We start from the raw sequence: 24,401 nt of genomic DNA, 5'->3' as shown, positions 1-24,401 counted from the left end.
TGTTTGTTAACTCAATTTATTGTACGACTTGAAATGGAAAATGAAAAGTGGAAAAGTGGAAAAGTGGAAAAAATGAAACCGAAATGAAGTTCTTAAGTTTTTACTGAACAGCAGAGAGAGCAGATTGTGTCCCATCGTAAAAATCTATTTAGTTTATATATAGTGAATATTTATATTATATATACATATATATATATATATTAAATGAACAAAAATGGCAAGTAACAAAAAAAGAAACCAACAAAAAAGAAATAGCAATTAGAAGAAAGATGGTAAAAGAAGGAAGAAAAATTATATATATATACAATACATATATATCATAGCGCAAAGAATAATATATATATTTTAATGAAGGAACATCAACTGATTAAGAAGTGCAGCTCAACTAAGAGCACAAAAATGTTTTTAGACTAAGTACCTACCTACCTAAATGAATTCAGCAATTACATAATATATATACACATATATACATTGAGATAAAGCAGCAGCAGCAGCAGCAGCAGCAGGCCCAGAAGCCAGATCAGTTTCTACTTCTATGGAGTCTAATTTGTATAATTATATATACATATTACTGAGGATAATGCCCCCCATATGATCATCACAAAAACAAAGAAAATTTAACAAAAAACGAAGCATATTTAACCACACATACACACACCCACTACCAAACACACACACACACACACTATACTACCTATAAATATAGAAATGAGAAAGAAGAAAAGAACGCATAAATAGCAATAACAATAAAGCAACAGCTACTTAATAATTTTAGCAAAATGCAAACAAAAAAAAGAAAAGAATATGAATAGCAAAATATTTCATTTGCGTTTATTTCATTTATATTTACCCCTCTCCGCTTTTTCAGTTGGTTAAAATCTCTACTATATATTTGACCTTGAGTGTACTCCCGATCTTCCTTTTCCCCTCTCTCAGATTTGTAATTCAGGGCACCATAAAAATATATCTCTTATACAGAAAACCATTCGCCATTGCTGCACCCACCGTCGCCGAATCATCAAACGCACGCCCAGACGCATCCACAGTCGTCGTGCTGGACTGTCGAGGATCTGAGAGATACAATGCCCAGGGTATAGCTGCCGATCGAAGGATCGGTGGTTAAAGTAACAACAGGATTAGAACAGGGGGCTAAGGCGAAGGAAGAAGTGGAGACACACAGAACTCAGAACAGAAGACGACCCAATTCTCCAGAAAAAAAAAAAACAGTATCAAAGTCAGAAAAGTTAGAAAATATGATCAAAGTGGAGGAAAGGGAAGAAGTGGATGGGACTGGAGAATCGGAAAAAGATGGTATCATCCTTGGGTTAAGGATCCGAGAAGAAATCTCTCGAAGTATTTACGAATCGAAACACTGGGATTGATCCTGGGTAACGATGGCGCGACACCTCACAAAATTCCCTTCGTTTTTAGTTATTTTTTTTTTTTGTTTGTTTTTTAATTTCGAAACTTTATCCCTACGATAACCCCAAAAACCTTCACGCTTTACCACCCCATCGGGTTAACCTCGTTAACCTTGTTCTTATGTTTTGCGATTGTTATGTTCGTTATTTTGTTATACGTTATCGTTAAAAAGTTTTTTCGTTTTCGGGCAGCGAAGGGGTGTGTGTATAATAAGCGAGTAAAGCAAAAGAAAAGAAGAGGGAGTTAGAGAGGTATAGGTGAAGGGGTCATGATTATAGCAAGCGGGTCAACATCATCAACGTCGTTTCCCCCCATCACATGCGAGCAACACAATCAATCTGAAACCATCTGAAGCATAACCGAAGCATATCCACGACTTCTTCAAAATCGGTTACCCGCACGGGAACACCCAGTATTTATACCGCACCATCTATAATACCACCAACCGAAATAAAAAGCCCGAAGCTATTTTCAATCCCGATCCTGAACTCGACCCCCCCCGTGAGCCAGCCTATGTCTGCTATATATTGGATCTGTGCTATATCTGTGCTATATCAGCGATGCAATTTTAGAAAAAAGAAGAAAAAAAAACGTTTCGGGCTTGATGCTTGTTCTTTGGAGTGTTCTGATCATTTTCGATCATTCAGAGAGCACTCTTCAGCTCGATTTATTTTTTCCAAATTTGTCCCAGTTTCATCTTTTGATTCATCATTCTTTCCTTTCTGATTTTTCGAAACGAATGTATTATCAAAATTTGTTCAACTTTCTGTGTGATTCCAAATTATTATTGAAGTGTTCATATTCCGATTATCGAATGTCATTCATTAAAGCAATAATAAAAAAAAGAGCCCGAAACAAAAACCGATCCTTTGTTTTGTTTTTTCTTAAACTGTTTTTGTGTTTTTAATCTTTCAGTTCTTACCGATAAAGTGTAGCATACTTTCCAGGTGCTGCGAAATACAAAAAGCAACGAATCTTTCAGTAGCATTGACAGTCGTGTAAAGCTAATCGTTAGGCAGAGATGATATGATAAAATAGTTAAATTAAACGGTTGTGTCAAATTAGCTCTAATCTCAAAGTGGAAAAATCTCTAAAAAGTAAAAAAAAAAAAAGTAAGGCGACAATTTATTAGGACTAAAACTTGTCTAAACTCTAAATGTAGTTCAATTACGATTGGTTTGCTAAGCTCGCTCGTCTTTAAACTCCTAACTCTCACTACCGTGTGTAAACTTTAATCTTCCCGAATGCGATCAACCAAAGTAATTAAAAATCTATATACGAGGAATACAAGAACGAACACATACACTTAGGCCATGGTTAGTATATGCGAAAATATATACATATACATATACATAGAAATGTACAAGAACAATATCTCGATGGCGTCTCAAAGAAAAAACACAAAAAAAAATGAGGTAATCAGATACCAAATTATAATATTTATGACAAACGGGGCAGATAGGAAATGGAAAAGCCGAACATTTTTACATAAGAAAATGCATTTTTTAACAAACGTCTACGTGTGAATTGAATAAACCTTATACACGCATATATTATATACATTTTATTAAATATATATATATATATATATGTATATGTAAAGTCGAGCAGCAATTTTTTATAACAAGAAGCGAGGCCCAAGGAAAGCGATTGGTGAAAATGGAGAGTGGCAGCTGGAAAAAAGACAACCTGCCCAGTGTGGGCGCATTCGTGGCTTCGAGGCTTCACCGTGCTCTCCTCCGTGTGTGCGCGTTAAAAACGTTTTTTGAAGTAAAATTTAATTTACACAAGACTGACGCTAAAAAATAACTAAGAATATTAAAAAGTGTACTAACCGTTTACGAATTTTTCAAATGCCACACACGGAGTTAGTGGGGGTGGCCAGAGGTCAAGAGGAGGGCCCACGAAGGATGTTGCAGGATGGATGGATGGATGGATGGATGGCTTGTTTGGAAAGGGGCGCCGCTTTGTATATGGTTATATTATATTGTACTTAATAAATGGAAAACCTGAGATATATATTATATATATTTATATTTACAATAAAAGAAGAAAAACAAAACCGAAGCATAAAACTAAAACAAAAATACAAAAAATGCATAATTTATGAACAATTAAAATGAAGCGAAATGAAATTAATGGTAAATAACAAAATATACAGTGTTATTTTTATTTTTATGATATTGTACTTACATTAGTAACTAACAAAGTAACGGCGCAGCAATAATAACTAAATTAATTAGCAACCAGAACTAGGCAAAAAAAAAAAAAAAAAAATGAATACCCCACAAGAAAATGTGATGAATATTGTATAAACAAAAAAAATCAAACAAAAATAAGTCCCATTATCCGGATGAGTTTCGGTAGATCATTATTTGGCAGAGTAATAGAATCGATATAGAAGAGAGAGAGAGAGGTAGAGGTAGAGGTAGAGAGAGGTCTTCCTGGACCGGACGAGCCTATGAAATACAATAAACGTGCAACGAACTCTTTTAGATTTATCGAGGATTTACCTTTAACCACATAACCAACCACATAGGTGCATTACGTAGTTCTCGAAACTTGGAAGCGTTTTGGATTATTGTTGTATTTTAGTGATCCGATTTGGGTCCCTTAGCAGCAGCAGCAGGAGCAGCAGCCAACCATTAAACCACCCGCATTACCAACTCTGTTTTGGGTCATTGTTGTCAGCAAAAGAGTCTTTTTTGAATTACGATTACGATTTTCTAACAAAAACATATACAGAGCACTTTCTAGAGCGAGATCTCTTGATGTAGAAGAGGCAAAACATGGCAAATGGTGAAAAGCAAAACGACAACAAGAACAAAACAAAGCGGTTTTTCTATCAATGTTGAATGCGAATGTGTAGGAAATATTTAACCATATATACAACAAATATAAATTGTAGCTAAAATGGTTTCATGTAAACGAAATTGTTGAGTATTTTTAGTCACGAGAGAGAGAGAGAATCGAAGTAAACAAAAAACCCCCTAACCATACAGACAAAATGAAGAATTTACAAAAAGAAAGATTTTTGCAATTTTTAAGCAGTTTCTTCTGACCTTATTTCCATAAATATTTGCACAGAATTTCGTTTATTGCCTTCTGCTGACAAAACTGTCCATATTAAGCCTTTTTCAATCATTTGATTTAATCCATTATCCTACCCACCCCCCCCCAAAACCAAACCCTCAAAATGCCGAAATTCTGTTGCAAGAAGAACATATAGAATTATTAAAATTAAATCGAAGTGCAAGTTGCACATTGTGAGAATCTGTGCTGAAGCCGATGCAGGATAAATAAATAAACTTGTAGAGAAGAAGAAAGGATAACGATACCGCGATACAGTTACCGATACACCTATGTTAAGCCAATTAAAGCGCCCAATGAATGTGCTATAAACCGAGAGATAGGATTACAACTACCACAAACATACATAGCAAATGATTAGCTGAAAAGTAATGAAAATACTAGACAAATTATACTTTTAGCTAAAAATCAAGTGGAACTAAGAACAAAAAAAATGTATCCAAATTCTTCCGTAAAAGAAAACACATTTCTAGCAAAAAAAAAAAAAATCAATTTACCATACATAAGAGTCTAATATACATACATATACTAACTATACTGAGCAGCATATAAATGTAGAGTCAAGGAAATACGTAAATCAGACGACACACAAATATATAGACGAAATCCAAAGAAATTACAGATCACGATCAAGCAATTTGCGAAGCCCACTAAGGAAATGAGATATATCAGTATGGAAAGGTGAGATCTGAGAGGGCTTAGGGGAAGATTAGGAAGATTAGGAAGATTAGGATAATAGCAATAGCAGAGGGGAACCCAACTGATCTCTACTGTGTTCTATATGCTTTAGAGGGGACATACATAGGTAAAGTAAAATTAAAATTAATTAATGTTGAAAAAATACCAAAGTATTACAATTTTGAGCTGCAATATTTTTTAATCAAAAACCAAAATGAAAAATAATAAATGGATTTAATAACAAAAAGGTAAAATACAAAAGATAATAATTAATATATATTTTTCTCTTTTGAGATAAACCAAACGAAAACTGTTTTGATGTGAATTGAGTTAGGCAACAACAACAACAACAACAACAACAAATAAACGAGGTCATAAAATAACATAACATATTCCCAAAAAGAAGTATCAAAACGAAAACCAAAGCTAGCTAAGAAAATGCACAAAGTTTTGTGTGTATTTTTTCGGTTTTTATTCATGTGTGTAAATCTTCCGTGTGCAAAAAAAAAAAAAAAAAAAATATAAAAACAAATTACAAAACATTAAAAAAATAAAAATAAAATACATAAAAAGAGAAAAAACCAGAACTACACTACACTACAAAAGCAAAGCCAGACACTAAGCCCAACTGAAATTGTCAAATATGAATTAATATATATATATATATGAGGTCTATATGAGTATATATTTAGATAACAATATATATATATATACATATATATTATATACATACATGTGTGCAAATTATTCAGATCCATCAAAGTACGATGCGGCAAGGAAAAAGTCTCTATATATATATATATTTAGTAAAATTATAACGAAAGAAAAATGAATACGTAGTACAACGGCAAGCGAAATAAAAGTATAAAGAAAAAAAATCACACAAGAGAAAGCAAAATTTGAAAAAACAGAAAATTAAAAAAAATCGAATGGATAGCATAAAAAAATAATTATTTATAAAGGCTGTAATTTTAAGTAAAAAAAAACGATCAACCCGATAAACATAACAAAAAAATAAGAAAACAAAACAAAAAATTTAAACGTCAACATATTTCACCCACAAAGCAAATTAAATTAACTAAAACCAAAAAAAAAGAAAAAGAAAAACGCGAGAATATACTATAAAACCTAAGTAAGAACGATATCTAAAAACGAAATTATAAAGCTAAATGAAAAATTATATGAAATAATTACATACAACAAAGAAAGTAAAGCATACACATAAAACCCAAAAAATTATATATATACGAGAACTCAATGTATGAAATAAATATAAAACTAAATAAATAAAATCTTAAAAAACGAATAAACCGAAGTTATAAATTGTCTTTTCATTATATAGACAAAAAACACCGATCATTCGATTGGGTTTCCATATATTATATATATTGATGTCATTTGCCTTTGGCTGACGCACTTCATAGACCCCCCCCTCTGCCCTGTTTTAATCCAGGAAAATGACAAATATTATTCTCTTAACTAAGCGCCAGAATGCATTTATTTAATCATTTTGTTTTTTGTTTTTTTTTTTTTATAATGCCAAGGTACATGAAAAGTCGTAGCGCCTGCTTCGTTTAGATTCGATTAACTCTAATTTGAACGATAATATTTATCGCCTTAGGAAATACTCTACATAATAAATACAAAGTGCACCATAAAAAAAAATATGTCTAACGCGACATTAGGAACATGTCAAGGTCGGCACTAAAAATCTATTCCATCCATCAATCCCGTAGGAAGCTGCGATTCAGATTCTGCAGCCTGACACTTTGGGGAGCCTTCTGGGTGCGATCAAAGTTCTGCAGCTTGTTGGTCTTCAACATCCGGGGATTGGGTCCCGCAGAGGTACGCCAGTAGACCGTCTGAACGGCATTCCGTCCGGCAATATAACGCGTAGTCGCACCGATCAAGTGGTTCACCTTATTAGAAGCAGACATCTTTGGATTTATGTTCGTTTGATATCACAGTTGGATTGCTTTTGCTATAGAGTTAGCTCTATATTTTTTTGGTTTTTTAATGGATCTGTCCGATCATTGGCGCGCTCGATTCGTTTCTGAGTCCACACTTTGCTCCGGTTTCGGTATTTATAGCGATGCATTATCAGCATTTTTCATACTGGCGTATGTATGGACATTATCTTGCAAGTAGTTGGGGCTTATCAGGTGGGTTGGTCAAAAGGGTTGCTAATTGATTAGCTTACGACCAGGCCATTATTTGCAGGCCATGCAATCGAATGCACTACGAAATGCGACGCACTTTCAGGCAAAGCTTGTTGTTTACGCTTCGAGTAGTTTTGTTTACCTTCATTGGATAGTGTCGTCTCGAACGTTGTATCCGTAACTAAAAAGGAGAAATTGCCATCATCGCACTTCCCAAGTGCAGCTCAAAGTCCAAAGGCTGATCTATACAGCTGTGCCAATATTGCACAATTAAATAAATACCCCTCAGACGATGACGTAAATCATTATTATGTACAGTCGAGCATCTGCCAATCGAAATGACCTAATTAAAAAACTTTAACCTATTTACCCAGGCTCCGGGGAACTAAGATTATTAGTTGGACTGATAAAAAGGCTTTTGAAAACTGAAAGAAATATATTTTTACTTCTTAAATTTTTAATACAAATTAAACTCAATTTGTCTTCTTTGATTATTTGTAATCTGAGATATCTCTCTCTAAGTCCAACATGATAATTCACCAGACTGTTTGCTGTCTAAAATAATCTCAAAGTAGAATATGAGTGTTGTAGGTCATGGGTTCCCCGTTAGAGAGGCTACTCTGTAAATCAAACATTTTCAAGACAAATTTAGCTGGCTCATGGCTGCCATGACAGAGGTCGCATTAACCTATTTTAGACACATCCTCCCCCGGCTGATTATGCAGTCCGGCCGGGGTCTAAGATATGCTCCATTAGCTTGGCACTTTTGTAATACTTTACTATCATGAGCACTCTACGTGTGCGGCGAGTTCTTATCAATTCATGAGTCGGCGGCTGCCTGTGAATTATTATTATTATTTTCAAAACAAAACGTCAAGCTGGCACACGGTCTATGACTGCAATCAGGCGTTGTAAAATCCGGCAAAAAGTGTGCGGGTGAAAATTGTTAAGTCAACAATAACAATAACAAAAAAAAAAGAAAAATACAATAACCCATGATCACGAATACTCCAAGTTCAAGTGCGATTCAGACTCAGCGGGGTCTGAGCAATCTAGCCCTTATCTAGCCCCACGTTGTCCGGCAGTGCTTGAAGAACCAATGCATTCCCTGGGAATATTTCGCTGCCCAAAACTTTTCCACACAGACTTGGAGAGTTTGTTTTCTTTTTCATGATTGTGTCCAGACTTGTTAGTATTTCTATTAGGCTGATAACGTAGCCAGCATGTTCCCATTTATTCCCAAAAAAAAAACTGTTTTGCCTTATCAACAAAGAAGAAAAAGAAATTAGCAGTAATATCAAGACAGAGAACTGTTTATAAATAAAGCAATCGCCAGACTTTGGCAGGCGAGATCCCCGTGAAATCGCGTGCATATCAAAGGCTATCGACCAGATTTTATAGCCCCGATTCCAGGGGGCCTCAACCCTTTTTCATTCCGAATAAATCCACTTGATTATAGAGCTGAGCACATGCTGGTTGCCTAGGCCTGATAAGTTTCATCTGCTAGTTCTTTTCGGTTATTGCTGATAGTGTAAAAAAAAAACGAAATGTTAACAACGTAATCAGAGAGGCAAGTGGCATTGGCTTGGGATGTGTGTGACTGTGTCATCACGGCGTATGAGTAATTTATATATGTATACATTTCGACAGCACATTTCTATTGCCTACTTTTGGGGTTTACACCATACATAGCAATCGAGATAGGCAAAAGACCTCGTTTGGGTAGCAATAACAACCGAATTTGTTCCGGAATTAGTGATACCAAAATTCGAATGAGCGGGTAGAGATCCCTGCTAATTGAATTAAGCAAACATTTAACGCCTACAACTAGCCAACGGCTAATGCCCACTTAAGTCAGCTCCGTCTTTCTGGTAATTGACTTTAATTGACAAGACAAGCAATTAAAACGGAAGCAATGTGAGTATTTGTTTTCAGGGAGTGCACTCGGCGATCTCGCTTCTGTATTGCTTAAGTAAAATATACATGAATTAACGTAATATGGCTGGACTCATTAAATACGCCGGCTAAAGATCGGCGATGTGGCGATCCCCTTTCGTTTACTGGCCACGCCCCCAGCCAAAACGGACGACCAGGAAAAGGGCAAACAGAGTGAAGAGGCTACCAGTCAGCTGGCCACAGCCATTGCAGACCTTGCGAATGGTCTCCGTGTAAAGTCCACGCCGGGAAAGCATATTCCGGATGCTGCGCAGCTCCTGGAAAAATGACGAAAAACAATAAATAAAATAATTAGACAGGTATTGATTCATTGACAGGTTCTTATCATTCAAAAGCTTATAAGCGAGTTTACGAACTACGTTTTTAATAACCATATATATTCTAGGGAATAGTTTGCTTATCAGCAATAAAAATCTGAACTAATCAACATCTTCTAACGTAATATTACCGCTCTATAAAATTCCTAGAAATATAAGCTATTCACCTTAACTTTTTCGCATTTCCTTACAATTTTAAGCTAATATTTTTATGAATACAGATTACCAAGAACAACTTCTGAATAACTTCCCATTATAAGCTATCAATATGAATAAAAATAAAGTCACTTACATCTGAAGTTAAACCAAGACGATTGCGGGTGAGTACCACCGTGTATATAGAGCTCTTTACATCATTCCCGCAGAAGGTAAGCACCAGATGATCGTTGACAGCTTTAACCACCTGAACGGTTCCAGTGAACTGGGTGTAGGAGTTCAAGGTGACCAAGGAACCTCGCTGATCCCCAATGTTTGACCACTGACCGGGTGTAGAGGTGCTATAGTTGAAGGTGTACTCCAGATTATTGTCCCGCTCGCTCCACACCAAACGCAAAAACTTCTGCTGACCCCTAGTGGTTCTCTCGAAATAAGGGAATTGAGTCGTGGTTGTGGTGGGGCTTCCATAGTTGTTTCGATTCCTGTTGTAGTTTTGATTTCCGTACACATTTGTCTGTTGAATCTGTCATATATCAAATATTTCATTATATAAGATCTAACTATGGATTATCGAAGAACTCACCTGTTCAGTGACATCGGCTAGGTGGATAATCACACATGAGTCGTACTCGTAGGTTCCGGGAAAGTCTTGAGTGTGTACGATGATCTCGCTGCCATACCAGATCCCCATTATCTACATATGCAGAGAGAGAGAGAGAGAGGATGGGCATTATTACACAGTCATATAAAAGCGAATGGGGGTCATTTGTGCGATTTGCATGCCACTCGCTGTGCGTTCAATTAAATGCCCACAATGAAAAAATAAATAAGCAGGGCTCGGAGCACTATACCATTGACATTGGGCGCACTCTGGGCGCAAAGGGTTAATTAGAACAAATCGACCATAATTGCATTAGGCAGCAATGCATGGTATTTGGTATTCAAATTAGTTTATACCGCAATATTGGGTGAAGCTTAAATTCCCTGACTTTTAAGTTAAATTTCTTATGTATATCCCCAACCTACCTGCTCGAAATCCACAGAATTCTGTGGACTAATGTTCATACACCGCAATTCTGCATTATTCCGTTCCGTTGTGGAAATGTCTGCACGTCCAAAGATTCCATACTGATCAACTGCTGTCCCCGCAATTAAGCCCCAAGAAAGGCTGAAGATGGCCAAGTAAGTCAAGGATTTGGTGACCATTTTGGCAGAGACTCCTGTTGCAACGGATGATTAGGCACTAAATGCGATCTGTTCCAGATGAAATCTCACGATCAACTAAAGAAGAATCCCAGCGTGTTGACCACTCAGTCCGCAGATCGCACTCGGAGAGAGAGAGAGAATTACCCCTAGGAGCCGCCCGAGCGCACTCTTTCGCTCAGAAAAAGCTAAATTAAAAAACAACCAGTCTCGTTTCCCACACAGAAAAGAAAAAATATACTTTTTTATTGCTTAAAGAAAAACACAAGAATTTTAACAAAACATAAACATTATAAATCATCCGATTTATGTATAAAATATTCGTGTATATAGTTTGCCTTTCCTACCGCTAAATTCCTTAGTTTTGTCAGAGAAATCCCGATAATCGAATTTTTAAATTAATTATTTTCCTTTTTATCTAGTTACTTTCCTTCAATATTCTTAATATGATATTAATATATTTTAAAAACAAATTCTATCTTGAATTCTTTCAGTGCTTTGTAGCAAATTGTTGTATTAATTAAGTTAATTGTAGCGCTTTCCATGCCGATCATCCAATCGCGCGTGCAACGCCCGCACAATGCGGAGCAGGGCGCGTCTCCCGGCCACTGCCACCCCTCCCCCATGTCACCGTTGAGCTCCTCTTTGACCACTCTTGCCTGGTGTCAATTGAGTGCGTGTTCCGCTCCTCCAGTTGGACCGTCAATTTCAGCCAAAAAAAGTAGAACGGAGCAGCCCAGGAGGAGAACTCGGTGAGAACCATTGGAAGCACTCTACTGAATGGGGGATGAGTCAAAAAAAAAAGCATAGCCGACTTGTGAATTAAATCATTGTCGACGTTGTTGCTTGTTGTGAGTGTGATTGTTGTATCTTCGGCTAAAAGTCGTCTTGTTGTTGTGCGTTTTATTAGCATTGATTATGGATTTAATTCATTTTTCTGTGCGAGTAAATAAATGACGAGTTCTGCTTCACATTCGCTAATGGATTGATGTAAATTCACACGGTTAAATAAATTATGATGGAAATATGTAAAACTTTACAACTTTCCAGCGTCAAATACTTTTTAAAATAATCTGCTTTATTTGCAAGTTAACTACAAAATTCTTATACAAAAGTAGTAAGTCATGTAACAGGGTAGAATTTAGAGAGCTGGGAAATCTGTTTTCCTAAAGACGTTTCAAGCTCTCATTGATCTTCTCGTAGATCCAATCAATATAGTGACTAACACGAACATAGACACCCGGTCTGTTCTTATAGCCACAGTGCTGACCCCATGAAATAAGACCGTACAAAGTCTCGCCATCTAAATTAATAAATTTTAAAATTTCAAAATATTAATAATCTTAAGACAAATAAATCCTATTCATACCGTCATCGGAGCAAACCAGCGGACCGCCTGAGTCACCTTCGCAGGCATCAACACTCTCATCCATGGAGCCAGCACAGAACATGCCTAAAATAAATTAGATCATGGAGATTATTTCCTGCTTAAACTAGTTTTACGGGTAAAATAGATATTTTTAACGGTCCAATGATCATTATATAGCTTACCATCCGACATGGCCGATCCATAGACATTTGATTGCTTGCACACGTTATCGGCCAGAATGGGAAGCTCGGCTGATCCCAGAACTTGGGCAGGAGCTAGTGGAAAATCAATATTATTTTAGATTTGGGTAATACCAACTTATAAGCCACTTACTGGACACACCCGACTTAATGGAACCCCAGCCGGAAATAGTGCACTTGCGGCCTTCGACAAGGTCAGACTTCTTATCCGGCAGGCAAATGGGCTGGACGTAGTCGTTAAACCTTAGGGGAGTCTTCAATACCACCACAGCAATATCGTTATTCATATGGGCTCCCTTGCGGAACTTCTCGTGCGTATACCAATTTTCAATGAACGTATCCACCTCGGAGTTCTCCGCTATATTTGCATAATGATCACCGACACGAACAAAGTATGCTCCCTTGGGATTGCCATACAAACAGTGGGCGGCGGTGAGGAGATGACGTTTGGATATCACCACTGCTCCACACCAATGACTGGAGATACCACCACGACCACGTGTCCTGATGGTGGCCTGCCAAGGATGACGACCACGCTGTGCTACATTTCCCCTGACCACGCGCTCCTCTCGGTGGGCATACTCATCGGTCAAATCGTCCTTGAAGATTCCGCAACGACGAGGGGTATGCAGTGCCTTGCTGGATCGTTCCCACAGACCAATTTGGGAATAGGTCCTTGCTGCAGTTTCTTGGCCAACTGTCATGCCACCTTTAAGTTGGCTCTGGAAATACTTCTGACTGCGTGGTGGTGGCCCAGCGGTGCAGTGCAGAGCAACATCTTCGGTGTGGTTGCAATTGTGCTCTCCCCAGTTCCAGTGGTTACATTGATCGATGGCGGTTTCGTTTCCGAAGCACATCACTTGATCGAGCCAAATGGGTCCGTTTCCATTCCCAAAAATGTTCTTTTCGATTTTCTGTGGGACAAACATATAAAGGTTAACATTTTTGATACAAAAAACTTTGGAATTTTCTTATACCGCCGGTCCATAGAACCCCATAGAGTTACAGGCCACTTGTGCGGACTTCAGGTTGAAGTCATCATCGCAAACACTGCCCCAAACACCATGGTGTTTGACCTCCAGGCGGCCTTCATTTGAATTGCGTCCTCCCTCCAAACGGTACTGAACGGGGGCCTAAAGGGATTTCAAGAATTATAATAAAGCAAATGTGAAAATCAAAAATTAAATGAAAACTCGACCTGACAGACGGCTGCGCATTCGTCCGACTTGTCGGCGCAGTCTGGTGTATTGTCGCACACAAAGGCAGGTGGGATGCATTCCTTGGAGGTGTGGCATAGCCAGTAGTCATTGGGACACTTCATCACTGGAACCTTGCAGGTTACGCCCGCCACTTCATCAACCCCGCAGTTGTGGATGCCCCAACCTTTAAAGGTGCACTCGCTAAGCTTGGTTTCATTGCCATGACATTCAACCTCATCCATCAGGTAGTTAAAATCCTGGTTGGGGGGTGGATAATAAGAGCTACCACGGACTTCCTGGGCTCCCATCTGAAAGCCAAGCTCTCGGCACACGACATCTGCATCTTTCAGACCGAACTTGTCATCACACACATAACCCCATTGGCCATTCGCTGGAGGATTAGAATCAATTACGTATTACCAAGTATCTAAAAATGTAAAACCCACTTACCCTTGACTTCGATACGACCCGTATTTGGGGTTTCGCCGCCTGTCAAACGCACCTCGTAGTCCAATGGCGGACAGTTAACCTCATCCTTGCCATTATCGCAATTCTTCTGCCCATTGCAGACCTCGTCCATCTTCAGACACTTCCCATTGCCGCAATCGAAATCGCATTCTCTGTTAAAACTCGATCGGGCAGCTAATTTGGGAGTAACTTCCTCAGCATTAGGATTGACCATTAGCTCCCAATCATCTTCGAGTTCCTCCTGCTGGCCAGTTTCATCCTTTTGTGGAAATGGATTGGGCAGTTCCGGATGACGACGATGGAAGTCGGCATTGTGCTGATGATGTTGATGGGGATGGTGTTGGTGGGAGGGGGGATTAGAATGGTGCTTGGAGAACGGATCGGGTAAATTTGGATGACGTCGATGGTAATCACGATTGTGACCAGACGCAAGCCAATTATTTTTCATTGTGGTTGTAGTTGGGGTATTTTGGTCAAACTCTGCCCTCCGGGTGCTCCTTTGAAAGTCGGTCGATGTGTACGTGGTACTGGGATCTAGGGTCTGCTCGGTACGGGACGTCTCCCTGGCATCTGGAAAAACATAGTCGTCGTCAACGGAATCCAGGCTCTCCTGTTCACCCGCCTTAATCAGTTCAGCGTCAGAGTCGAGGTCTGTTCTAGGTGTCGTGGAAGTTGTCGTAGTGGACTTCGGTGTGGTCGTAGTGATTGGAGGTCTACTAATCACGGACACTATTGCTGACTCAGTCTGCTTGGCTAATTTCTCTTGAGCATTACCACTATGATTGAAATATGGACGCAGCATGAGTTTGAGGGCCTCTTTCATAGCCGCTTGGGATTTAGGATCAGAGACTTGACTAGAACTGGGAATCTGAGAGTGAGGACTGTAAAACCTATGGTCAAAGGGAGGGGGAACCAATACCTGTCTCGTTGTCGTGGTTGAAAAATCATCTTCGTCATAAAAGGTTTCACCCAATTCAGGATTGAAAGGATCAGGAGTCGTACTAGTCACAGGGATTTTTGCCCAAGAAGCATTCCGAGAGTGGGATATTCCGGCATATGAGGGACTGTAGTGGGGGTGCCTGGGATCCTTATTAGGGGTTTCATTACCCACAGGTGGATAAATGGGAAAGGTGTGCAGTCGGTTGGCCAGTTGTGGTGTTGGAGTCTGAGTAGTTGAAGGATTGGGTGGAAGAGTTGGTTTGATGGGATCTGGTTTGGGAGGTAAGAGACCACCATACAGATTGGACTCATTACTCAAAGGGTTTGGGCTGTGTCTCGAAGGAATATTCGAACCCTGAAGACTATTGTAAGGATCCAAAGGCTTTTGTTGGTCTGGATGAAAGTCTACTGGTTGCTGTCTACCAATCGGTCTCGATCCACTGGGCAACTGATCTGGATAGAAGCGTGGTGGGGATCCCGGAGAGGGAAGAGGTCTATAAAAGGGATCTTCTGGTTTTTGTTGGTCGTCATAGTCCAGGTCAATGGTTTTCTGTCCAGGCAAAGGCTCTTGGGGTTGTTGTTCCCTGGCACCAGGGGAATGAGGTATGTAATCTAAGTTTAATGGTTTTTGTCCACCCATTGGAGCCAGCGGTGGCATGGGCTTCCATCCATTGTCGGGTGAGCCGTAATCAATTCTGCGACTATAGTTTTGACGCGATGGAACTGGACTTTTGTGCTCCGGTTCATCTTCCTCAACGGGTTGGGCGTAATAAACTTTTCCTGTATTGCTGGGTGCCATGGGCGCCAATGGAGTCTTATAGGTAGGATAATTACGGTTCGGCTGCAGGGATCCCTCCACATATAGGGTATTCTGGCCAGGCGCGTGCTGTACGTATGATATCTCCTGGGTAACCCAACCCGGACTGTATTCTGGTTGCTGCTGATGATGGGGATTTTGGTCCAGCCCAAAACCTGATGGTCGCTGCATGTTCATATTTGTCCAACGGTCTCCAATTACCCGGGTTGTGGTGGTAGTCCTCGTTGTATATTGGTTGCCGAATTGATTAAGACCAGAAGTCTCAAAGGATTTCGATTGGCGATTGTCTGGAATCAGAGAGAGAAAACTTAAAAAGTGCAAGGCATACACCAAAGGTTAGTAACCATTAGCGGGAGCTGTCCAGTAAACAGAGGCCCCCAGAACTATATAATCGGTTCGATCATCGCTGCGTAGCTTATCATCCATCAAGCACATCCTACGGGACACGCTAAAAACCTTAGGGCTTGGACAATCAAACATCTCGGCCTGGCCTGGACCACATCGAATGTATTTGGTGGCAAATCGCGGATGCGGCAGTGTTCCGGTAATTCCCTCTGGACATGTGGTAACTGCACCCGCAATCATCATTCGTTGCGTCCACTCGTAGATTATGTGCAGCTCACTGAGCGTGTACAAACGATCCTCGCGTTTAACCTGGTCAAGAGGCTGGCAAAAACCATGCGAGATACTGTAGTGCTGCTCGATCGGGCATCTCAGCAGTTCCATGCCGTTGGGACCACAACTTAAATACTTTGAACAGTCAAAAGGATACGCAAAAAAGCCCACCAAATCTTTAGGACATGCCAAGGCTGTAAAGAAAAGGTCTCAATAAAAGATCTAGTCCATCTAAGTTTTCCTAGTTTCCCACTCACGATCATTCTGGGGGAGTAGCTTGTTTTCAAACGGCACACGATCCGTTTTAGCGACATGCTGCTCCGGCAAGCAGTAGCCTTGAGAAATGCTGAAAATATCAAGGGGCTGACATTGCCTGGCTAGGGTGTGCCCTTCAATGCAGGTCAGGTAGCCAGTAGCATCGAAAGGATTCGGAAATAGGCCACTAACTTTTTCTGGGCACATCAGAGCAGTTGGTAAACTAGGATAAAGGTTTACTTGAGGAGGTGTCTGATATCCTCCATTCGATCGAGAAGCTGGCTGATAACCTTGATCGGTTTGGGAAGGATGCTGGAGAACTCCGTTCGTTTGAGAGCCCCAAGTAGTATGAGAAGATGATTGGATTCCTCCGTTTAAATGAGGAGGGGAGCTTCCATATGTTTGATTTTGTTGCTGATAAATCCAACCAATTTGAGAAGATGGTTGGTAGTCTCCATTAGCTGGATATGGGATCTGATAACCTCCACTTGTTTGGGAAGAAGGCTGGAAAATTCCACTTGCTTGAGAAGGTGGTCGGTAACCTCCAGTTGTTTGGGAAGATGTCTGATCTCCATATGTTCGATTCGGTTGCTGGTAGTCTCTTCCATTTTGAGGAGATTGTTGGTAACTTCCATTGGTATTGTAGCCTGGTTGGTAGCCACCATTAGGATAGGAAGTGGGCTGATAACCTTCATATATGTCATTATATTGCTGGTAATCCAAAGCAGTCTGAGACTGGACTCTTCCGCTTACATAAGAAGGCGATTGAGAGTCTCCATATATTATATTAGGTTTCTGGTATCCCCCGGTAGTTTGAGAAGATGGTTGGTAGTCTCCATTAGTTGGGTGTGGAATCTGGTAACCTCCATTTATTTGGGATGATGTCCGATCTCCATATGTTTCATTAGAAGATGGTTGGTGACCATTAGTGTTGTAGGGTGGAGAAGGGTAGGGTTGGGAAGGGGTTTGGTAAACTCCATGTGTTTGATTTGGCTGCTGGTAACCCCAATCATATGAAGAAGATGGTTGGGAGCCTCCATTAGTTGCATATTGCGGCTGGTAAACTCCACTTGGTTGAAAAGAAGGTTGTTGGTAACTTCCATTAGTGTTATAGGGCGGTTGATAACCTCCAATAGCTTGGGAAGGAAGCTGGTAACCTCCATGTGTTTGATTAGACTGCTGGTTACCCCAAGCAGTTGGAGAAGGTTGGTAGCCTCCAGTGGTCGCATATGGGGGCTGGAAAACTCCACTAGGCTGAGAGGTTGGTTGTTGGTGAGGTCTTCCATTCTGAGAAGTTGGTTGGTTACTTCCATTAGTGTTGTAAGGTGGTTGGTAACCTCCACTAGCTTGGGAAGGTGGCAGGTAAGCTCCATGTGTTTGATTAGGCTGCCAATTAGTTGAGAAAGATGGTTGGTAGCCTCCATTATTTATATGGGGTTGGTATTCTCCACCAGGTTGAGAAGATGGTTGTTGGTGAGGTCTTCCATTTGGAGAAGTTGGTCGGTTACTTCCATTAGGCTGGTAGGGTGGTTGATAACCTCCACTTGCTTGGGATGGTGACTGATAATCTCCATACCCTTGAGAAGGTTGCTGGTAACCACCATTAGGTTGATGGGGTGGGTTGCGACCTTCACTGCTTTGAGACGGTTGCTGATACTTTCCAGATGTTTGCTGAACTCCATCCGGTGCGTATCCTCTATCTTCTTCCGACTCTTCTTCCTCACTCTCCTCCTCAGAACACTCCACGTGATCATTGAGTAAGGTTATCTCATCTATAAGGACACAACTTCTCTGGGATATACTGAATGCTTCACCTTGCTTACAGCTTGCTACATGTGTTTGTTTATTCTTGCATATCAGATACTTAGTGCAATCAAAAGGATATAAGTGAAAACCCTCGGCTTCAGTAGGACAAACCAACGTTGAAAAATCCTCGGTTAGGGAATCTGCAAATGGGAATGATCACCTAGTATTCACTTAAAGGTTTCGTGACAAAGAGCTTACTCGAAAATAGTTTAAATATGTAGCCATGATCCAGATATTCGACGGTTACAAGAAGATCATCAGAAATACATTGGCGTCGAGGTAAACTGTAGACAGCCGTTTGAGGACACTTACGAATAGTCAAACGCCCATTCTGACAGTTAACAAATTTATTAGAATCAAATGGATAGGTGTAGTTTCCCTGCAAAGAAGCTGGGCACGAACTGAGTGGAATCGTATCATACTGATTATCCAAATTGGTATCAGTTGTTGTAGTCTGGATCACCAACTCCTCCCAGAACTTTACACGATCTTGCCTGTCTATCTGACTACTCGGGCCACAAGCTTGATTAACTACACTGAATGCAGCTTGCGGTCCACAGCTTAGAACAGACAGCTGGCCTTCAGAACAACGTACATATTTGCCAGCATCGTAGGGATAAGGATGAATACCATTGGTGCCGTCCGGGCAAGCAATGAGATTCAGAGCTGATTGATTTAAATTTTCAGAAATATGCAAAGAAAAATGTGCTTGTAGGAGTGAACTTACTCTGCTCAATGCTGATCTGAGAGACTATATATCTAACATAGTCGCTGTAGACCAACTGGGTCTTGGGCTGACAGCTACCCTTGGATATGCTAAAGACATAAAGGGGCTGACAGCTTTGAACCGTCAGTTTACCAGCCAGACAAAGGAAAAACTTTGTTTGATCAAAGGGGTGAACAAATTGACCGTTCACCCCGGATGGACACGAAATATCTGACAGGTGCCCGGCAGTTGGGGAAGAAGGGTCTAGAAAAGCATTTAAGCATTATTTTGTAATCTTAAAAGGCAAGCTCAAAATGATTAGCAAAATGAATAGCCAAAACCCAAAATGAAAAAGCTGGTGAGATAAGCTAAGCAAGCACAGGAGTCCTTTAAATCCAACTTACTAGGTGATTGTGATGGTCCTTGGTTATCATGGTTAACTTGATTTAGACCGGGAGAAAGGTGCCTTGCACTGCAATCAACGTTATTGATAAAGTCGCAATTTTTAATGGCTGTGCTGAAAGCAGTTCCAGGTCCACATTTCTGTATAAAAGTTTGTCCATTGGAACATTGTAAAAACTTTGTGCAATCGAAGGGATGAGGATAAGGTCCAGAGGATCCAGTTGGGCAAGTTAAATCCCCAATATTTTCGTGTTTAGGTCCATTCTCCTCATAGGTGGTGATAACCGTGGTCTCGATCAAGTATTCAACATGATCGGTGGAACCCTTGCATTCCTCTTTTGGAACGCATTTCTGATTGGAGAAACTGAAGATTTTTCCCGTCGGGCAGCTCTCGATGAAAGTTTGTTGATTGTAGCAACTAACGAACTTTGTGCAATCAAAGGGATGTAGATAGTATCCTTGGATATTGGGAGGACAAGTCAGAGTCGATCGATCCACCATGAATTCAGCTGTAAAGGAAAATAACCTTTCTAGTCCTAAAAATCCGGAATAAAACTCCTTACGAACTTACTCGAAAAATCATTACTGATATATTGGTAATCCAGGTAGTCATGAACTTGGAGATAATTTCGACTTAAACACCGTCTTTGGGACAAGCTATAAACCTGCCCAGTGGGACAACAGACAATCTCTAAGACTCCATTCTGGCACTTGATATAGTGTCCAGCATGGAATGGATATGCGTAGTTCTTCTCGACATTATGTGGACACGATATACTTGGAGACAGCCGCCCTTGTCTATTATTGTTTTGGGAAACAACCGTTGTCTGAACTTGGATTTCTTCCCAAAACTTGACACGATCAGTGATTTGCACTACCTGTCTTGAGAGACAAGATCTTTGCGAGACACTGAAGGCCTTGTGTGGACCACAGCTTATGATAGACATCCTTCCACCTGATGAGCACTGAACATACTTTTCAGCATCATAGGGATATAAGTGGATCCCATTGACGCCGAAAGGACAGGCATTTAAAATTAATGCTAATTAAATTTGTTGGTGAATTTCAATTATAAACAGAAAATCAATTAACTTACAGTACTCATAGTTGGTCTGGGATATGATTAAAGACACGTAGTCACTGTAGGCCAATAGTGTTTTGATCTGACAGTAGCCTCTCGATATACTAAACACATAATTATGCTGGCAGCTTTGCACAGCCACCTTACCATCCTTACAGTTAAGGAACTTTGTCTGATCGAAAGGATGGGCAAATAGGCCCACAGCTCCTATTGGACACATGAGATAATTGACCTCAGCAAAGGCGAGATCTATACAATTTCAAAATGATTAGGAATAGAGACGATTAAGAAATGCTAAAAAGCAAATAAAAGCATGAAACGCGTTGTATGAGAAAATAAACCCAAATGAGTAAGCAGATGAACCGAGGCAGGCCAAGCAGTAGGGATAAGGATAAGGAATAAAACTTACAAGAGGTCCGAGAGGGGTCAGAATTCACACATACCAAACTGGAGCTATCGAAGATCATTCCCTGAGGACACTGCTCAACCTGAGCCTTAACACCGATACCGCATTGAAGAAATTTATACACGTCGTGGGGATGGGGTCGACGGCCACGTGTGCCTGGGGGACAACCCAATCCATCCACTGGCACTTCAGGATAGTCTAACCCGGGTGTTAGTGTAAGATCTAAAAACATTTATCACTTATACGCACCATGATCCGAAGTTTCTGCTCCTCCTGTTCCACAATTTGCCACATCCTTGTGTACACAGACCAGAGATGCTCGACTAAAAGCAGTTCCCGGCGAGCAGTCCATTATAAATGCTTGGCCATTAGCGCAGTTTAGAAACTTCGTGCAATCAGTCGGATGCGGATGCAAGCCATTCACTCCCGGTGGGCATTTCGGTTTACCATCAAACTGACTTAGCCGTCCTAGTCGAGTAGGTTTCGTTTCCTCTGATGAGCAAACCACATTGCTGGAATGATCGCAGGCCAGGGTCCTGGTATTAAAAAGCGTTCCGGTTCCACATGTCTGAATGGTGGGACTGCCATTGTAGCAATTCACAAAACGATGACAGTCGTGGGGATATGCCACTCGGCCCGAAAAATACGGCGGGCATGCCGAATCCCGCTGGTAAATAGGCTGCTGCTGCTCGCTTCCGTAGTTTGATTGCCCCTGCCCTGCTGCTGATAACCCGACTTGCTCCGACTGGTAGCCATTTCGATAAGCTTTCGCGCCGGGTCTCTGTCAAAGCAGTAATTACGAAATCATTATTGAATATTGAACTATTACAAAACGATATTTATCAATTGCTTATAATCGATGCCAATTAGCAAGCAAATGCTTAATTTTTGGACAGTTTATAATTTAAGCATAAAAAAATATCCAATAAAACCGAAATTAGAATTCAACTATTTTGTAAAACACAATCACATTTTTTACTAACATCCACTAGCAGGATCGCCAGCCAAATGCCAAGCAGCCACTTGGCCATTTTCAGTTTATCGTTTTTTTTTTATAATCTCAAATAATAAAATTTTATTCCTTATATTTCAACGATACTGATAACAAGTCAATTATGTTTTTACGAAACGCGCTTAAATATTTCGTTGTGATCTCGTCCGAAATTCAGGCTCAACTGAGGCTCACGAACAGATCACGGAATCAATTGGACTCGGGATGAATCTCTATCTCAGCCGACGTTTATGTTCTCGTCTGACGCCGATCCAATTGAGTGGACCACTATCTGGGTTGTAATCTTACTGTCTTATCGCTTGTTGTTTTGTTTGCATGTCTTTTGGGGGTTTTCACTCGTTTATTTGCTTCAGAGAAATCGAGATGATGATCATTATGATGATGATGATTTACAGTGGCGCAGTTGCATTTAAGGGTTGTCTATATTTATATAAACCATAAAACAAACTCAACTTCTTACCTAAATAAAACTAAGCGATTATGTCTATGGGACTAGATCATTTGGCTGCTGGCTTATCAGCCGGTGGCCCCTCGACCAGTCGAAGTCTCTGCTGTATTTTTTGCCAGATCAAATCGTACGGCTGGCTTAGTTCTGTTTGCGTCTTGGGAATTCCCACAGATCGTCGCACATCCGGTGAGAGGATCAGAAGATTTTGCGCAAGGCCGAAACTACTTGATGCTACCCAGTAAACACACAAAGCTGAGGGCACAGTACAGGCGACTGGAACCATTACAACACTCAGACCGCGGAAAACATTGTTGGCTATGCTCTGAAAGCGGGTGGCAGGACGCGTTCTGGACATGGATTGCACTTCGATGATGGCCAAATTGATGAGACCTAAGGTTACGGGCAGGATATATGAATTGTCCACCACTGTCAGATTCGGTATCCAACCAAAACCACCAATCGTCATTTCGGTGGTTACAATTTGAGCTTGAATAGACATGGGATCTGGCAGCATGTAGACTAAATTTCGGAGCGCTACCGACTGAAAGATCCACAAGGGAATCTGGCCCCACAGCACAATCATGGTCTTCATGGGATGACAGTTATCCCGGACTATCAATTTCTGCCACTGCTTCTTGATCTAAAAGAAAGTGCATATTAGAAGTGCATCGAAAACGATTTAATTAATACAAACCGAACGTCGGTAAACGATCTGCGTCTGCTTTTCGCTCCACTTGAATTTTTGCTTAGCTATGGCCGCCTCTTTTTTTAGTTCCTCTACAATGGCGGGCATCTCTAATGCTATTTTCTCGATTCTGGCTGTGATCTTATGCTGGTAAATGGTCAGTGGCAGGGTAACAACACTTCGGAAGAGGAATGTCGACAGGACGATGGATGCCCACCAAGGCAAGCCACTGTAGTCATGTATTTTAATAAGCACATCTTGCATATAGGCCACTGGCGTGCTGTTGGACAAAGTCTGCCAGAATCCCACCAATCCACCGGCGTTTGCCAATTGAGCAGCAGCGCTTGCCGCTTCTGTTGACGCAAGGCGATGATTGTACGTGTTGTTTGCAGTTGCCGTAACTGGATAAATATAGTTATATGTCCCAGCTATTGTTGGCCTTCTGCAGGCACGCATGAGCAGCAAAGCTGCCATTTTAAATAAATAAATAAAAACCAATCGACGTAAACAACTAAAAAATATTACAGAAGCCTCTGTTAAACATAACAGAGAATAACAGCTGATTGTTAACATACCACTGCTAGTAACAGTTTGACCGAATATCACTAGCGCCAAATACACCATATTGGTAAACAGCTTTAACCCTTAATAGCCTTTGTAAATTGCACAAACCAAATAAAATCATTCTGAATTTAGGTCTATAATATAATAAGAAAACATTTAAAAGGATAATTTTATAACTGAAGGTTATTTGAGTAATATTAGAAGATAATAGGATTATGTTTTGTAGTAATGTAAGGGACGAAGAATATACAATTGCTTTGCTCTATTAATCATATTTAAATGTCGAAATTGCCAATTAACTTAGCCGGCTTAAAATGCCTGGACTTAATACAAATACATGCAATGTTTATTAACAAATGTATTTTTCAAAATTTATGTGGTGGAACTAAAATTTTGTTTTATTTATTTATTATTTAGTTTCTAAATTTTGTTATTTTGGTAACATTGT

At 40.2% G+C, this 24,401-nt stretch overlaps 5 protein-coding genes across 15 annotated transcripts in view; 1 reads left to right on the top strand and 4 right to left on the bottom strand.

Moving 5' to 3' along the window:
• LOC108108273 (protein boule) overlaps nt 1-2,283 on the top strand; it is a 30,998-nt gene extending 28,715 nt beyond the window's left edge. For all 8 annotated transcript variants that reach the window (XM_017216252.2, XM_041817677.1, XM_017216254.2 and 5 more), the window contains one exon: nt 979-2,283. In XM_017216252.2, coding sequence (XP_017071741.1) covers nt 979-1,097 — 119 coding nt within the window. In that variant the 3' untranslated portion in view covers nt 1,098-2,283. The remainder of the gene's footprint in view (nt 1-978) is intronic.
• A 4,377-nt stretch (nt 2,284-6,660) lies between these two features.
• LOC108108269 lies at nt 6,661-7,251 on the bottom strand. The gene has a single exon (XM_017216226.2). The coding sequence runs from the start codon at nt 7,125-7,127 to the stop codon at nt 6,915-6,917; it is 213 nt and encodes a 70-aa protein (XP_017071715.1). The 5' UTR covers nt 7,128-7,251; the 3' UTR covers nt 6,661-6,914.
• Nucleotides 7,252-9,273: 2,022 nt separating this feature from the next.
• LOC108108278 lies at nt 9,274-11,070 on the bottom strand. The gene is made up of 4 exons (XM_017216281.2): nt 10,805-11,070; nt 10,362-10,472; nt 9,915-10,301; nt 9,274-9,562 (listed from the first exon to the last, which is right to left on the bottom strand). The coding sequence occupies exons 1-4, from the start codon at nt 10,982-10,984 to the stop codon at nt 9,407-9,409; spliced, it is 834 nt and encodes a 277-aa protein (XP_017071770.1). The 5' UTR covers nt 10,985-11,070; the 3' UTR covers nt 9,274-9,406.
• Nucleotides 11,071-12,038: 968 nt separating this feature from the next.
• LOC108108319 lies at nt 12,039-22,715 on the bottom strand. 4 transcript variants are annotated; one of them, XM_017216345.1, is made up of 17 exons: nt 22,228-22,509; nt 21,248-22,025; nt 20,854-21,087; nt 20,329-20,799; nt 19,760-20,266; nt 19,377-19,619; nt 18,848-19,315; nt 16,846-18,789; nt 16,318-16,782; nt 15,991-16,260; nt 14,200-14,787; nt 13,749-14,140; nt 13,528-13,683; nt 12,684-13,464; nt 12,533-12,625; nt 12,351-12,434; nt 12,039-12,284 (listed from the first exon to the last, which is right to left on the bottom strand). In XM_017216345.1, exons 2-17 carry the CDS (start codon nt 21,474-21,476, stop codon nt 12,148-12,150), a joined length of 7,062 nt encoding a protein of 2,353 aa, XP_017071834.1. In that variant the 5' UTR covers nt 21,477-22,025; nt 22,228-22,509; the 3' UTR covers nt 12,039-12,147. The 4 variants fall into 4 exon arrangements, with proteins under 4 accessions (XP_017071834.1, XP_017071833.1, XP_017071832.1 ...); XM_017216344.2 differs by having other exon boundaries at nt 14,200-16,260; nt 21,248-21,442; nt 21,494-22,025; nt 22,228-22,474; XM_017216343.1 differs by having other exon boundaries at nt 14,200-16,260; nt 22,228-22,715.
• LOC108108320 (cytochrome c oxidase assembly protein COX18, mitochondrial) lies at nt 22,577-23,930 on the bottom strand. Its single transcript, XM_017216348.1, has 2 exons — nt 23,399-23,930; nt 22,577-23,344 (listed from the first exon to the last, which is right to left on the bottom strand). The coding sequence occupies exons 1-2, from the start codon at nt 23,861-23,863 to the stop codon at nt 22,754-22,756; spliced, it is 1,056 nt and encodes a 351-aa protein (XP_017071837.1). The 5' UTR covers nt 23,864-23,930; the 3' UTR covers nt 22,577-22,753.
• Nucleotides 23,931-24,401: the final 471 nt, after the last annotated feature.

This window comes from Drosophila eugracilis, unplaced genomic scaffold (assembly GCF_018153835.1).
Source record: "Drosophila eugracilis isolate 14026-0451.02 unplaced genomic scaffold, ASM1815383v1 contig_1825, whole genome shotgun sequence".
NCBI classification, from domain to species: domain Eukaryota; kingdom Metazoa; phylum Arthropoda; class Insecta; order Diptera; family Drosophilidae; genus Drosophila; species Drosophila eugracilis.
The sequence above is the reverse complement of the archived record's forward strand: the minus strand, read 5'-3'. Positions and strand labels throughout refer to the sequence as shown.